General features: G+C 41.9%; 2 protein-coding genes across 6 annotated transcripts in view; one reads left to right on the plus strand and one right to left on the minus strand.

The window, feature by feature from the left end:
• Window positions 1–6,162, minus strand: part of LOC109511967 (integrin alpha-6-like) — a 14,416-nt gene extending 8,254 nt beyond the window's left edge. For 2 of the 5 annotated variants that reach the window (XM_019863382.1, XM_019863380.1), the window contains exons 1-12: window positions 5,843–6,155; window positions 4,957–5,078; window positions 4,799–4,878; window positions 3,610–3,880; window positions 3,336–3,455; window positions 3,058–3,271; window positions 2,275–2,471; window positions 1,790–1,878; window positions 1,563–1,690; window positions 663–752; window positions 522–586; window positions 77–222 (exon numbers count right to left, since the gene is read on the minus strand). In XM_019863382.1, coding sequence (XP_019718941.1) covers window positions 77–222; window positions 522–586; window positions 663–752; window positions 1,563–1,690; window positions 1,790–1,878; window positions 2,275–2,471; window positions 3,058–3,271; window positions 3,336–3,455; window positions 3,610–3,880; window positions 4,799–4,878; window positions 4,957–5,078; window positions 5,843–6,000 — 1,680 coding nt within the window. In that variant the 5' untranslated portion in view covers window positions 6,001–6,155. Of the gene's footprint in view, window positions 1–76; window positions 223–521; window positions 587–662; window positions 753–1,562; window positions 1,691–1,789; window positions 1,879–2,274; window positions 2,472–3,057; window positions 3,272–3,335; window positions 3,456–3,609; window positions 3,881–4,087; window positions 4,486–4,798; window positions 4,879–4,956; window positions 5,079–5,842 lie in introns of those variants that run through there. The other 3 variants (XM_019863381.1, XM_019863385.1, XM_019863383.1) reach the window with 3 other exon arrangements.
• Window positions 6,163–13,020: 6,858 nt separating this feature from the next.
• LOC109511917 (uncharacterized) lies at window positions 13,021–14,827 on the plus strand. Its single transcript, XM_019863300.1, has 5 exons — window positions 13,021–13,048; window positions 13,113–13,454; window positions 13,539–13,706; window positions 14,335–14,378; window positions 14,456–14,827. The coding sequence occupies exons 2-5, from the start codon at window positions 13,121–13,123 to the stop codon at window positions 14,606–14,608; spliced, it is 699 nt and encodes a 232-aa protein (XP_019718859.1). The 5' UTR covers window positions 13,021–13,048; window positions 13,113–13,120; the 3' UTR covers window positions 14,609–14,827.
• Window positions 14,828–14,880: the final 53 nt, after the last annotated feature.

A 14,880-nucleotide genomic window follows, 5' to 3' on the forward strand; every position in this document is an offset into this window, starting at 1 on the left:
AAAAAACCTCCCCCCCCCCCCCCCCCCCCCCCCACACACACACACACACACACTCAAGAACTTAGTGGAACATTACCAAAAGTCGGAGCTTGGTTTTCACACAGATTTTGCTCCCTTGGCCAGGCAGCTCCAATGTCCCCTGAGATGAACCCAGAAAGTCCACTCGAGGGGGAAGCCTGGATTTCCTCCTCGCTGCATCAGCCTCGATCGAGAATCTGATTGCTGCCGAGGAACAATGGAACCTTTACGCAAACGTATTCTCTCTCTCTATTTTTTTTTTTTGTGGTAATAACATTGCAACTTGGATTATTTATGCAGTGTTACTTGTTACCATCTCAAAACACAATAAATCATGCAAATATTGAGGCACATATATAAAATCAATCCATGTTTACAGAATTTAAAGCGTTAATTTAGAGTTTAGATGAGTTCTTTTTGTCTTGATTTGTTTTCCTTTTGAACTCAAGTAAGGAAAAAGAACAGTGCCATATCAATCAAAAATCCTCCAACAGAAAACTCACTCAGTTTGGAGTTGAATGACGCTGGATGTGCCGAGTAGGTAAAACATGCCTTCACTGCAAAATAACTGATGGGAGAACATAACGTCAAATCAACAAAGTTAAAAACCCGTAGAAGCAGTTGGTTCCTGCATTTTTTTTTACCATGTGAGCTGATTGCACTGCTGCTTTGAGACGTCAATTTCATTTGGTGTTATTGTGAGAGTGCTGCTGACACTGACCACAGGCCGAGCTCTGAAACAGATACACACGAATGTTTGAAATCAGGTCATAAAAAATGTGGTGCCTTGACTTTCGAGCTTTATTCGCCTCATGACTCGGAACTGAATTGATTTGTTTCTCAAATGTGAGCCAGATGATGGACAGAGATGTTGTGGCCATCTGACGCCATCTAGCGGCAGCGTCACAAAATCTTCACAGCTCATAACTTGGAAAACTCCTAAATTGGTGTGGTGGTCGTCAAGCTTGCACTGTATTCGAACTAGTTTTAGAACATTTGTCAATTTCAAAGTGACATAATGCTGATGAATGCAATTTTCAAATTGCAGAGACTGCAATTTTGAGGTAAACAAAGTGCTACTTTATTTATTGATACAGTGTCTAGATAAATTAAGCTTTTGTGATTGTTGTAAACGTAAATGATTTACCGACTCAAGTTTCCGCCAAGCTTGTCTGGTAGCATTTTGCAAAGTTGTCTTTGTGATTGCCAAACAGACTGCGAGTCAAAGTTTTTAGTTAATTAACAACTGTAATTGAATTCGATGGAAAAATTGTCTTTCATATTATATTCATGGTTTGTTTGCCTTATTTTAATGTAATCCCAACATATAAAACCAAAATATTCATTGGAGTAAATCTGATATCTTTGATTGGAAGACAGATTTATTTATTGCTTGTGTTTGTTAAAAAATACATGGGAGGAGGACCTTGAAAAGATAATCGCAATAGTATACAGTACTGTATATATAGTTGCAATATAGGGGAAAAAAAATCAAAATCGCTCAGCCCGAATTACATCAAAGATTTGAAACCAAACGGTGTCACCTGTAGACAAAGACCATATCTGATAGTGATCCAACAGCCAAATCAGGGTATTGGTTGTCATCAATATCCAAGTTACCCGCCAGAGAATATCCAAACAGCGTGATTTTTTTCGAACCTGGCGAGAGCACCTGAAAGTAAACATGAAAATGTTGACAATCATTCATAAAACAGTGATCCCTAAATCAAAATTCAGCAGTTATATTCCCAAATGTGACTTCAAACTGCACCTGCGCTGCCTTTCTGTTGATGCCACTTGATGAGCCACAGTAGAGGTAAACTCGACCGGAACCGTCATATGGCGCTCCCACAGCAATGTCTGTCATTATGAAGTTTGTGTGTAAAAATATATGAGGAACTAGATAATAACATAAACTTTTGTCACAATCAAATCTAGTAACTAACACACACACACACACACACACACACACACACACACACACACACACACACACACACACACACACACGCACACACCAATAATTGGGCTGGATTAGATCTTTTTCTCTCCCTTGCTATTAAATTTAAGCAAAAGCCTGCCTGTCGGGCATTTTGTAAAAATGATCCTGAGCGATAATCTTGTGGTTTGGGTTGTGTTAAAAATTACGAGTACATTTCCTCTCAAATTGTAAACATTAATCCTCTTCAATATTAACAACAGCAAAACATTATGTGTTGACTCAATACTGAGTTCGTGAAACAGAATGACAGCCACCTCTATATCCATCTTGATTGACATCGCCGATGTTTTCCACTGCGAGTCCAAACATGGAATCTTTATGGCCAAGGATTTGAATTGGATTCACCTCCTGCCAATTTTTCCCTTTGTTGTTGATGTAGATGTAGACCGCTCCGCCAATCACACCATCTTTGAGAAAGAATTCGGGTGCTCCCACGGCAAGGTCCTCCCACCTGGTGGTAGGATCGTCATTACAAACTACCTCTTAAAACTGCTATCAGCGGTACCTTGACCAACAAGTTCAATTTGTTCCGTGATAAAGCATCATAACTGAATTTACTTGTATCAAATAAGTTCCCCCCCCCCATTTAAATTGAATTGAAATTCCATTGTGTCCAATCCAACAAAAATAGTTTCTTTAAAAACAATGCATTGTAAAAAAATAAATAAATAAAAAAAAGAATTGGCTTTAAGCTTATTTACTGCATGAACTGTAGTATCTGTGTGTTGGATGCATGCCTTTTAAGGGGAATGGCGTACTCATTGATGTCAGAAGCTGGAGTCGTTCTGGCTGGCTAGTGTGCATGTGAGCGGTTGGGTGTGAATTGTGGTCTCCAGATGCTGCTTGTGAGTGTTCTCATTTTGTATTTACCGGTATGCATTTGACGATTTGACCAAGTGATGGGTTGTAACTTGAAAAACTCGGAAGTTGATGCACTCGTAAGTCAAGGTAGCATTGTCCAAATATTAAGACTCTCATGATGTAATACAACGTGTAAACGCTGTGGATCATTAAGTACATCTCGCAACAAAACAAACCCATCATTGTTGAGATCCACCACGGCAAGGTCGTATCCGAAGGAGGAGGCCAACCCCGGACCAGACAGGACCAACTCGACAGACAAGCTTCTCTCTGCCAAAGGGTCTGCCTTAAGAAAGGCCACCTGACCGCTGTATCCTCCTCTGGGGGCTCCCGATACGATGGTAAGCTCACCTCCCTGGAGCAGTGTCATCCCAGAGTCAGTGGAGAATCCTGGAATGAGTACAAATTATAGGAAAGTGAAGGCTTCCTTGTGATCCTCGGGTGGCAAACTAACCCAGGTAGCTGTTTCTTTGGAGAGGAATGAGTTTGGAGTTAAATTGGTCAATATTGCCGGTCTCTCGAGGAAGTTCACCAAAGATGTCCAGGTTGTCCAGCAGCTCCGTCCGCACTATTCCTTTTGACAGAATCCCACGAGAACGTTCAGAGTTGCAAAATGTTGCACAATGAGAACAACAATACACTGGGACCTTGACTTACAAGAGCCCCAATTTACAAGTTTTTGGAGTTGTAAATCAAGGTTCCACTGTAATCAAATCGTTATATTAGACCTTTCCACTGATAAGCGCCTGGTGCTCCGAAAACCACCGATCGGTTGTCTTTAGCAAAAGATGCACCATGACCCTGTTGGCAGTACGCAAACCACTCCTGGTCTTTCTGACGTCTGTTCAGGTGTTCGGCATCGCAAACCACTCTTCTCCACGTCCTTTCCTCTGTCCCGACCTGCAGGCCGTCTCCTAAAATGTAGCACTGGCCCGTTACCAGGCGAGGCGTGTAAAGCCCCGGGCTTGGGCTCCACTGCTGGTACCGATGAGCACAAGTCTGTAAGAGAAAGATGTTAGGATTATTGGCTGGCACAGTGGTTCTCTAACTAGAGGCCATGAACGGTAGAGTGGCTGTCTGCAAAATAATTTACACACACACACACACACACACACACACACACACACACACACACACACACACACACACACACACACACACAAAAAAAATGCTCATTTTGTTTCATTTATAAAAGAGTGTACCGACTGTCTTGCTTATGTTTGGGCCTGGACCCCAAAGTTTGAGAACCCTTGACTCAGTACACACAGCACTGGAGCCTGGCGATCGTTTCTCTTTCAGGGTGTGCTTGGGTGAAAGCTGCTGATGACCCTTCTCTGGGAATAATTTCAGAGTAAGGCCTTGCATGGTGTGCCCAGTCCAGATTCCAAGTCATCTGATGGTCATCCTCCCTGATCACATTTCAGATTGAGGTAGATATTTTCCAGGGGGCTCACTCCAAATGGAAAGTGGTGGTGGTGGTGGGGGGGGGGCTTCTCCCCATTCATTTTCTCGGGTCCTTCACTGTTGACATGATGATTATGATAATGGGAAAGATGGAGACTTTTCCAGTTCATAATGGAAAAAAAGCTGAGCTACACTCTGAACTCCAATCGTAAGGAGCATGTTAAGAAAACTTAGTCATGTATAAACCAACAGTCACTGGGTCGAAGTTCATCTGGAGCTGGTGAAAGTCAGCCTTGTGAACCGCTAAAATTCTGACAACCATCGCAGTGTACAGTTTCTTGCTTCACTATGGCTGTCTTGTTTTTAAAAGCAAGTGTTTGTAGATATGACTAAAGGTCCTTCGTGTGTGTTATTGTCTGGGAAGTTTCCACCAGGACAAAAATCACCGGATAACATACAGTAGCTCCTTGAGAACACTTGGTCTAGATGTAGGAATGGGGTGTGCTTCCTCACCATGACATTTTGACCCGGGCCTTGGCTTGTCACTCTGACTCCCATCCACTGGCCGTTTATACCGTTGCTCTCAAGGAACTCTGTAATGACAGAAATTTGTTTGAAGTTCGTCTTTACGGCTAACTGTCATGTGGATACACTAGAAAGCGCAATCCAACCTTCGTGGTTGAAGTCAATGGGCTGACAATGCTCGGAAGACACACTAAGATCACATTGATAGACCACGCCTGTAACATTCCCCAGGTGTGGATGTTTCGATTTCGGGGAACCGACCAGCAACCTGAGGACAAACACAAAGTGGAATTATTATTTATTTCTAAAGTTATTTGAATGTAGACAGTAAACAGATGTTCCTATTTGACCAATATTTTGTTCAATCTGCTTTGCTTTTATTGCCTAGTCTAGCAGCACCGGGGTGACGGAAAAGAGGATCAGTCCACATAAAATGGACAGTGAGGGGGTTTGTCTAATGTGCAGAGCAAGGTCATTGCAAAGAATGGGACCATAAACAAAAATGCTATATTCCCATCTGACATGAAGCACCAGGCAGGAAAGTAGTGATGGAGCAGCTCAGAGAGAGCTGAGGCGCGACCCATTTCAACAATTTCAAAACAAATAACAGGATCTTAAAATAAACTCACAGCTAATGGACGGAGGCCTGAATATAAGTGATGTTCTTCCTCTTTCATGCTCCAGTTAGAGGCCAAGGCAGCATTATTAGCCAACTGGAGACGTTTGAGGTCAACTGACTCCAAAATAAAGTGCATTACAGTAATCCATCCGAAATTAGATTTTCCTTCAAGCCTTACACACACAAAAGACACATTTAACTATTATATTCAGTTTATTAGCATGTCAATCATACATTCCTGCCTGTATGGCGTACCTTTCCTTAAATTGTTTTGACGGCTGTACATTGCATTGACTGTTTCTAAACTGTCTTTTTAACCTATCTGCAAGCCACGTTTCCTTTTGGGACATTATAGGATACTAAAGAACTCAACTCAACTGAATTCAAGATATTAAATGTCACCACAGACTCACAAATTCCTTTTGGCGGGACTCAGCTGTTGATGGAAAGCAACAGAAAACCCAAAGAGGCTGCCCTGGGGTCCCGTTCTCTCCATGACCCTCTGGATATCCAGGTTGAAAGCAGCGACATTGACGCTCCACAGACACACCATGTACCAAAACGTTTCCATGATTAGAATGCGTTGTCTCGTGATCTAACTCACACTTGTATGGCCTCAAAGAGCCTCATATAAAAGGGGTTGGCCATTGTGAGTGTTGACTGTTGGCACAGACAAACAAGGTGTGGTGGCCTGGCCATTCATCATCGCTGTACCAACGCCGCTCTTGTCAACTTTATGAGTTGATAACTGGAGTTAATATTCAACGTATTTATGTTACAATGGAAGTCAAACGTGAGGCACGCCTTTCCCGGAAATGTCTGCTGGCAGTGCCGGCGGTCTCAAAACTGTCGTGTGTTTGACCACAGCTGCTATATTGGCCACTCGTGGGAACAGATCTCTCCCTCTCGGCTCTACAAAGCATGAGAATCTTTCTCCTGACTACGTTGTTATGATGTCTTACCTTTGCACTGATGGAAATACAGAGATTAAACCTATTTTTAGGAGTTCACCAAGCTGGCCAAATTTGTACCTTTGATTTACAGTACTTGTGTATCAGATAAACGTATGAATGTAATCTGCAAATAGTGAGTGGGAGTATTTGCGGGGATATCAGTTTGGTGTTCAAGTAAGCAGGACCAGAGCCAATTTGCGAGTAAACTGAGATGAGATCATCATTATTTAAGTACATATGCTTTTTATGTCTTTGTTATTTCATGGTGTGCTGTGAGAGTTTCTCTTATGCTAACCCTGTATTCCACGTCATGTTCTACATTCCAAAATGGAGCCCAAATGAAGGATTTTTTTTGGATAAGGGATTTTGCATCTAAAAAGTATGTCTTCTTCCCCCCAACACGACCCCAAGTTGCAAACAAGTTTATATGTTATTCATGCGTTCACATTTGTGATCTCACATTTGTGCAGAGCTGTATGTGCAGCACCTACATGACAGATGGAAACTGTTTGTGGAGGGCTTTTGACCACTAAGTCTGTTTACTCAGAATAGTGCTCAAGGTGGTTATCGACAGGAAACGTCAGGGCAATTTAATGCCCTCTCAACCAGACAAAAATGCAGTTTCAGATTTTTTTTCTACACACAGCCATTGTTTTACATCGCAGACGGATGCGGAATTCTATTCATCACGCACACACACACACACACACACACACGCACACGCACACGCACACGCACACGCACACGCACACGCACACACACACACACGCACACGCACACACACACACACACATTGGCACATGCACACACTAATTCTTGGGCACGCTCGCTCATGTGCACACACAAATTAAACGTGAAGTCCACTGACGTCAGCGAAAGAAGGTATGAGTTTTGAATTTTCGTGTTTTTTGTTTTTTATTCCTCATAGGTACTTAAATATCTAACAGTCAAGTATTGCTACACACTGCGACACAGTAGCACCGTAAACGCTAGCTGCCACCCGCCATTTAAGAAGAAGAAGAAGAAGAAGGAAAAAGAAGAAGCAAGAAAAACATCGCTCGCAGTTAACGACGACGCTCTTTGACCACAGTTGCCCATGCACGCAGTTTCCGTGTGCATATGAGTTTCGTGAAAATGTAGGTGATTGTGCAGTCAGAGGTGGTGCCAAAAAAAAGAACCCTTTCTGCGCCGAAATATAATGGAATTAATTTTGATTCAGTTTGCTGCGATACGAACCGGATACTTCATACTTGACGAAAAAGTTAATTTAAAAATTGTTACCTGAATTAAAAAAAAAAAAAAAAATCTGACGTTGAAATGAAAAGTGTTGTATTTGTAAGACTGACTATGAAAATAAACATAATTTAATTTTCAGTGAGGATCAAATACAGTTTCAAAGAAAAAAATCAATCCTTTTCAAATTCAAATTGTACAATTCAGATTCAGTTATTCAATATGATTCAGATTAAAATATACAAATCCATCCATAATCCGAGCCACTTCAGTTGAGGAAATTCAAATTCGGTATAAACTATTTAAATCTAAGTTATTCACATTTATTTTTTTGTGGCAAATATTCCACCCCACAGTGTCACACATAGTTTAGGAAATTTCAAGTGTTACTTTGACTGACCATTCATTGGTAATGCAGTCATCTCGTTACCTCTGCGTCCCGCGTCCTCGACGCATAATTTTCTCGCGGGACACACAGTTCCAAAAAATGTGCGTTTTTGGGACGCAAGGAAATTTCTCACTCAAAACAAACAAACAAAACAACTACGGTACATCTTTTTTTCCAGTAACGCAGTCCCGCAGTTCGACAATCGCCGCCATTGTTGTTTTGATCTTGCGTTAAGTCATCTCGCGTGATGAGGTTTCCGTTCTCGAGAGACGAGATTGGCGAGATCGGCTTTCAACCTCGCAGAAAGCAGACGTTTGCCAAGTTGTGCAACATTAAAACAAGTGCGAACAAGTGTTGCGAAAGTTTATTTGCTGAGATTGTGTTAGAATAGAAAGTACAATGTTGCCATGTTTTAAAGTTTCATCTTGTTGCATCCCTGATTGACCTCGAAATGCTTGTGTTCGGAACATCTTGCACATATTAGAAGCACAGAGAAGCAGTGAGGACCCGAGTGCCTGGTACCTGACCATGCGCTCCTTATCTCAGAGAGAAAAGATTTAACCCTCACTAGTAGACACACTGGCGTCTGTTAACTGACAACTTAGAAAGGAAGATTTAACCTTGGACGGAAGGGAGTGCTTGTACGCTCCGTCATGAGCAAGGGTCATGAGCCAGGTGACCGACGTCTTAATTCAGGGAGACGTCGCTCGTTAAAATGTCTACGTGTTTGTTAGTTTATAGATGTTGGTGCTGGTTCTATGGGAATCCTTTGTCTTAGGGGGTCTGCTGAGGGGTGGCCCAATTGGGCCGCCCAGGGGTGCGGCATGTTAATGAAGATGGGAGTGTTTTTCTGATATACTACTTGTAATTTGCATATCCAATCAATAAAAGGGCCGGCAGAGGTGGCAGAGGTCAGGTGTCAGTGAGAAGCGCACACGGAGTGGCTTCATAGAAAACTACACCTCCTGCCGGCAGAGAAAGACAATCTGTTCCTGTGTTCGAGCCTTTGTCGACCGTCTGAGCGAATATCTCTGACAGATTGTCACGTTTTGCAAAAAGTGGTAGATGGAGGACCCCAAAAAGTAGGGAGGCAGGGAGGAGCAGGGTGGAGTGACCAAAATGTATTTAACAAAAAATATACACAGGAGTACAATGGAAAAAACACTCAGTCGAAGGAATCAAAAAATGCCTGTAAATCACAAGTATCAAACAAAACTACAACAGGAAACAAAACATGACAGGAGCACACGTATGCTCACATACTCACAGCTCACAATGACCCAAAAAAGACTGACAGAAACTCAGGGAACTAAATTCAAGCATGCTTATGCTAACCCTGTATTCCACGTCATGTTCTATATTCCAAAATGGAGCCCAAATGAAGGATGTTTTTTGGGATAAGGTATTTTGCATCTTAAAGTTTCCCCCCCCCCCAACACGACCCCAGGTTGCAAACAAGTTCATATGTCATGCATGCGTTCACATTTGTGATCTCACATTTGTTCAGAGCTGTATGTGCAGCACCTACATGACAGATGGAAGCTGTTTGTGGTGGGCTTTTGACCACTAAGTCTGTTTACTCAGAAGAGTGCTAAGGGTGGTTATCAACAGGAAACGTGAGGGCAGGTTAATACATGGAAGAAAGAACCAAAGACATTAGAATTTGTCTGAGGGGTTATTATCATTTACTAGTCACCACTGTAGTTATTGGTTGTTTAGTAAAAATCTCTTTTTGAAACTAGAAAAGCACTCAGGAGAGCTGTGAGCACAGACCTCTGCTAAGGTGGAAAGATTATATTGTGCACACCAAGATAAAGGATTTCAGTCAAACAGCTAACCACAGTGGGGAGGAGTGGTTAGCACGTCGGCCTCACAATGCAAAGGTGCAGGGTTCGATTCTGCCCCCGGCCTTCCTGTGTGGAGTTTGCATGTTCTTCGCGTGCCTGCGTGAGTTTTCTCCGGGTACTCCGGTTTCCTCCCACATTGTAAGAACATGCATGGCAGGTTAATGGAACACTCTAAATTGTCTCCAGGTGGGAGCGCGGATGGCTGTTCATCTATGTGTACCTTGCGATTGGTTGGCAATCAGTTCAGGGTGTCCCCTGCGTACTGACCGAAGACAGCTGTGATAGGCTCCAGCACGCCCGCGACCCTCGTGAGGACAAAGCAGTTCAGATAATGGACGGATGGAAGACACATTATGCATTTTTTTTCAGTTTATTCAAACACTTCCCAGGCGTTTGAATAAACATTGAACAAACATCAACATCCTCTGTTACAATACACAAAGGCTAAAGAATTTCTTAATGTCCACTTCTGTTTCGGAACTTTACCGACCCTTCCAAAGATGTTTAAAGTCCAAAAAACGACGAGCGACAAATCTAATGCCTTTCTGTAGTGCTATTGGCGATAACAGAGGAGGAGACATTCACTCGTCTACATCCAGACTGCAAATAAATGGCACTTGCCCAGAATCACCACAGACAAGAGAATTACACATTTAGTGTTATCGGTGGTGGCTGGCCAATGGAGGGCACTAGCGTGTTGCTCCACAAGTCCCCAAGAAGAATTTCGGTAAATAAAAATGCAAAATATAAATACATGTAGACAGTATCTAATTATAGAAGAGCAGGATAAATATTATATAAATTATGGGAAATGTTTTTTTTTTCTGCCCATCTGTCCGTGTTGGTGGTCTGTGACGTTACTTCCAGCGAGTACTGCGTGCGTGAAAGGGTGAACGTAACAGTGAATGATGTAGAAAGAATTATTGCGCAATGCAGCACAGCTCCTCAAAGGGTCTGGCCTCAAGTTGAACATGTCCTTGTGTCTCAACAATTTTGTTACGTGGGTGGCTAGCTAACTTTATGACTGCTTGGCTGACTTGGTGTGGTAAAATGTCATCTGAAGAGCATCTAACGATGGCATAGTATGGTACTACGGTATAAATGTCGACTCAGATTTGACTGTGAAGGTGCCCAATAAGTCACAAGGTGGGGTTCTGAAATAAGCAAAGTAGAGCTAAGACCGTGTACGCAATGTCTCTCTGACTCATTTGACTCTGTGGACTGACATGAACGGAATGTAGCCAATGGAAGAATCGGCAAAACGGGCCTCGTAGATTTGCTTGCTTCAAGATTCCCATGTGCCGTTATTTATTTCAGTTGTATTGTGGTGACACAAGTGAGAACAACACATGTTAGGTGATGATGCAGATAGACCACGCGGTGACATTTTTGCACCTATGGCCAGTCAGGAAGTGTGTGGGATCATAACGAGTCAGAAACACAGTACTTCACACTTCTCTCACCACCGGTTATTTTATATGTAAAAGGTCTTTTTTTCCCATAACAACACAGTCTACTAGGACTACTGGCAATTCAGATTTTTAAAAATACCGTTGCTGAAGTTGTTTGAACCCTTCTTTGTTTTCGTTAGAGGTTACAAAGACCAGAAATGTCAAAACATAACGGTCACGATGAAAAGGCTGGACTTGGCCAAAAACGAATCGGCGCGGCATTGGGGACTACGGTGATGTTCGTCACCGAATGAAACTATAAGTCTACAGAAACATTTTGTCCACCAATTTCAGAAAAGTTTAAACCAAAATGAGGCCCTTCAGAACTTAGGCAGACAAAGATCTAAAACAGACAAAACAACAAAGGCATTTATCAGTCGGAAGACATTTTTGGAATGACCAAGACCATTCCCTAACTTGAACACGAGAGAGCACCCGTTAAGTATGGCAACACACCACTTGTCCTCATAACAGCCAATAGCGCTACAAAAAGACGCACTATTATAAACATTGAAAAAACCCCCCACAAAATTTGGAAAAATGTCCTTTCTTTTAGGCAGTGACAATCGCTAACGTTAAAAAATGTTGGATACTCTAATGCAGTGATTCTCAATTTGTAGCTCAGGACCCAAAAGTGGGACACTGACAGCTACAAAAAATTACACATATTCTAATTCAGATTTTTGTTCTGCAGTACAGAGGTGTATCAAGTACCCACATGGAACATATTTTGTTAAACGACAGGAAGTGGAGCTGCCTCGCACTGAATCTACTACTCCGTAAACAAATACAGTGCAGCTCAGTCTCTGGCTAGCAAATGGCGATTGATTAGGTTTTGGAGGTACATCAAACTCACTTCAAACCGTTTTTGAAAATGTCATATAAATGTCTTGTCAGAGGCTATTTTTGCAACAAAAGGAAAATGCGGATCCCGTCAGTGTGCCACCAGTGTTGTCTGCGTATAACTTGTTGAATGGGTTGAATAATAACAATTTAAAAGGCATGAAAGTCAACATTTCAATGCTGATTTTCATTCATTCTATGTTCTATTTTATTTTTACAGTTGGAAAACCAAATTGTAAAATGTCATTCAAACAAATAATAAAGAACATCCAATTCAGCACAAAGGCTTCGTAGATTATTAAGTCATGAGCTTGTGGATGTGTTTCATTTCGCAGAGAAATACTGATTGAAGTATGAAGTAAGAAAATACATGACATCAAGTTCAAAGAGAGGATTCACTTTCAGAACAAACTTTTAGTTGAGTTTGAGTGGACATATTTCCACTGGGTCGGGCCAGCACAGGAACGGGCCAATGAAATGTCTGTCTAATCGTCCCCTCCCATTTGGTGTGATTCGTTTCAAGTCAGTAAACGTTTGATGCTGTCAAGGCGGATTTGCTGTTCACTTATCTTGCTGAAACGTAGACAAAATGCGGACGGGGCTTCTTCACCTGCTGCTCCTGCTGATCCCAGATGGAGGCAAGTCCACGCTGAAGGACAACGGATGTGCATAATGTCCATCACCCTGATTAACAGCTGTTTTTTTTTTCTGCTCAGAATGCGTCGCTGCGACCAACTTTACGACAGCGACAACGACAGTTGGGGAAAGTGTTTTTTTGAAATGTCCCCGTGACAACAAGTTCCTTGGGAGTCTTCTTTGGATCAGACTTGTTTCTGGAACCTTTCCTGAATTTTTATTTGGGACGCCAACTTGTTTTTGAGTGGAACATTTCTTCAGGTCAAAGGTAAAGTAGGTAAGACGCTTTGGGATGAAATCTAATGTCTCATTTGTTCCATCTCTGTTCATAGACAATTACATGAACTCAGCTGCTGCCACTCAAGACTCGGGGTCTGATGAGAGCCGCTCAGGACCGTCCGTGACTTTACGGTGCTCGGTCCTCCGCCCCTTTGGGAATAAAACATGTACAGACGAACACAAAGTATACTGGTTCAGATCTGGTACAGACGAGGCACATCCCAGCTTCATTTACGCTCATGAAGAATGTCAAAAGGTCAAAAAAGACTCGGTGCAGAAATGCTTTTATGCATTCTCAAAAAACCTCAGCTCCTCTGATGCCGGAACGTACTCCTGTGCCGTGGCCGCATGTGGGGAGATTTTTATGGGACGCGCAAGAGAGTTCACCAAAAAAGGTAAACATTTCGTCTTCAGTATTATCAATTGTGTGCTTTCATGTGTCAATTATTTTTTTGCTTTGTTTTTCTTGTATCATACAGATCAAAATGCGGATGGGTGTGATTTACTCCAGTATCTTATCTATGTCTTGGGTGCAGCTTTGGCCCTGAGCGTCATCTCTTTAGCCTTCCTCATCAAAAAGAGCATGACCCAAACATGTTTTTGCTGCAGAGGTAAGAGATTCTGCACATTAATAATCATCACTCAAGGTTTTTCAGATTTTTTGATCCGGGTAGAAATCCTTCCATGGAGCTCCTCGGATTTGTACACAGCAATTAAACATGACCAGCACGTGCACGCCTAAATTTTTTATATATTTTTCAGAAAACACATCATAACATCACAAATTCATCCATTTAGAGAAAAAAAATGCTATATTATCCGGAGAATGAAAAACCAAAAACCAAAAACTGTCCTCTGTTATTGAACAATAACAAAGATGCATTTTGTCGGAATAAAAAGTCGAGTTTTTCCGAGACGTTCCAAGAAAGTCGTAATATTGTGACATTGAAGTATATTTTATTCAAGATATGGCACCTTTATTTTCTAAAAATAATATAGACCTTTATTCCTGTCATAAGACACTTATTGTTGGGGGAAAAAAAAACCCTCCATGAATGCAGGGATATCAGATTTATGTGATAATCGATCATAATCACATCAGAGCTTTTAATTGGCCCATAGCTACGGGAGGGACGACTAATTGTTTGATTGGTGTGGCGGTCCCTTTATAAAAGCGTATCTATTTTTTCAAATGTTATGACATATTATTCTGGGGACCTCCGAGCGACGGCTCTCTCCCTAGTGACTGATGCATTTTCTCTCTCTAATATGCAGCTCATCCGCAAGCCCATGAAGAAACATCCACTGGTGTCCAGCAGGTCAGTCAAAAAAAATTCTCGGCTTGTTTGCTCCCATTTTACCTTCTTCTTGTGACGCGCATGACTTGTTTTCTCAGAGTGACGAGGACTCTTTGCTTTATTCCATGCCGAAAATAATCGCCAGGAAAAGTGGCAAAGGAGGCCAGATGGATGTGAGACGTCCGGACGAATTCAGTACATATACCGACGTTTGTGTCGTTAGACGAAATTTCAATGATCCCTCATTTTGAAAAAGTTACTCAGGAAAAGACGATGATCAATTTTCTTTCACGATAATATAAAAATAACGAGGTTGTATTTGGAAGTGTAATGTCGTAAAGCGTCATCATGTGCTCATGTTTTACTTGAAAACCGCTGCAAATAAAATTGCTACATTTCATTGTTTATTTTCTTCTCGCGTGTCTTGAAATTGAAAGTCTTAAAATAAATATTCGGCGTGGTCATGATTTGACAATGTTGCATGCTTATTCCACTTCGGGCTGAAGTCAGGGTGAAGCCGTCG

This window comes from Hippocampus comes, unplaced genomic scaffold (genome assembly GCF_001891065.2).
Source record: "Hippocampus comes isolate QL1 unplaced genomic scaffold, H_comes_QL1_v1.1 scaffold381, whole genome shotgun sequence".
Lineage (NCBI taxonomy): Eukaryota > Metazoa > Chordata > Actinopteri > Syngnathiformes > Syngnathidae > Hippocampus > Hippocampus comes.

Coding starts and splice junctions, on each gene's coding strand:
- LOC109511917 (XM_019863300.1), top strand. CDS start 13,121: ATGAACTCAGCTGCTGCCACTCAAGACTCGGGGTCTGATGAGAGCCGC. Junction 13,707..14,334: donor ATTAATAATCATCACTCAAG/GTTTTTCAGATT, acceptor TCTAATATGCAG/CTCATCCGCAAGCCCATGAA. Junction 14,379..14,455: donor CATCCACTGGTGTCCAGCAG/GTCAGTCAAAAA, acceptor TTGTTTTCTCAG/AGTGACGAGGACTCTTTGCT.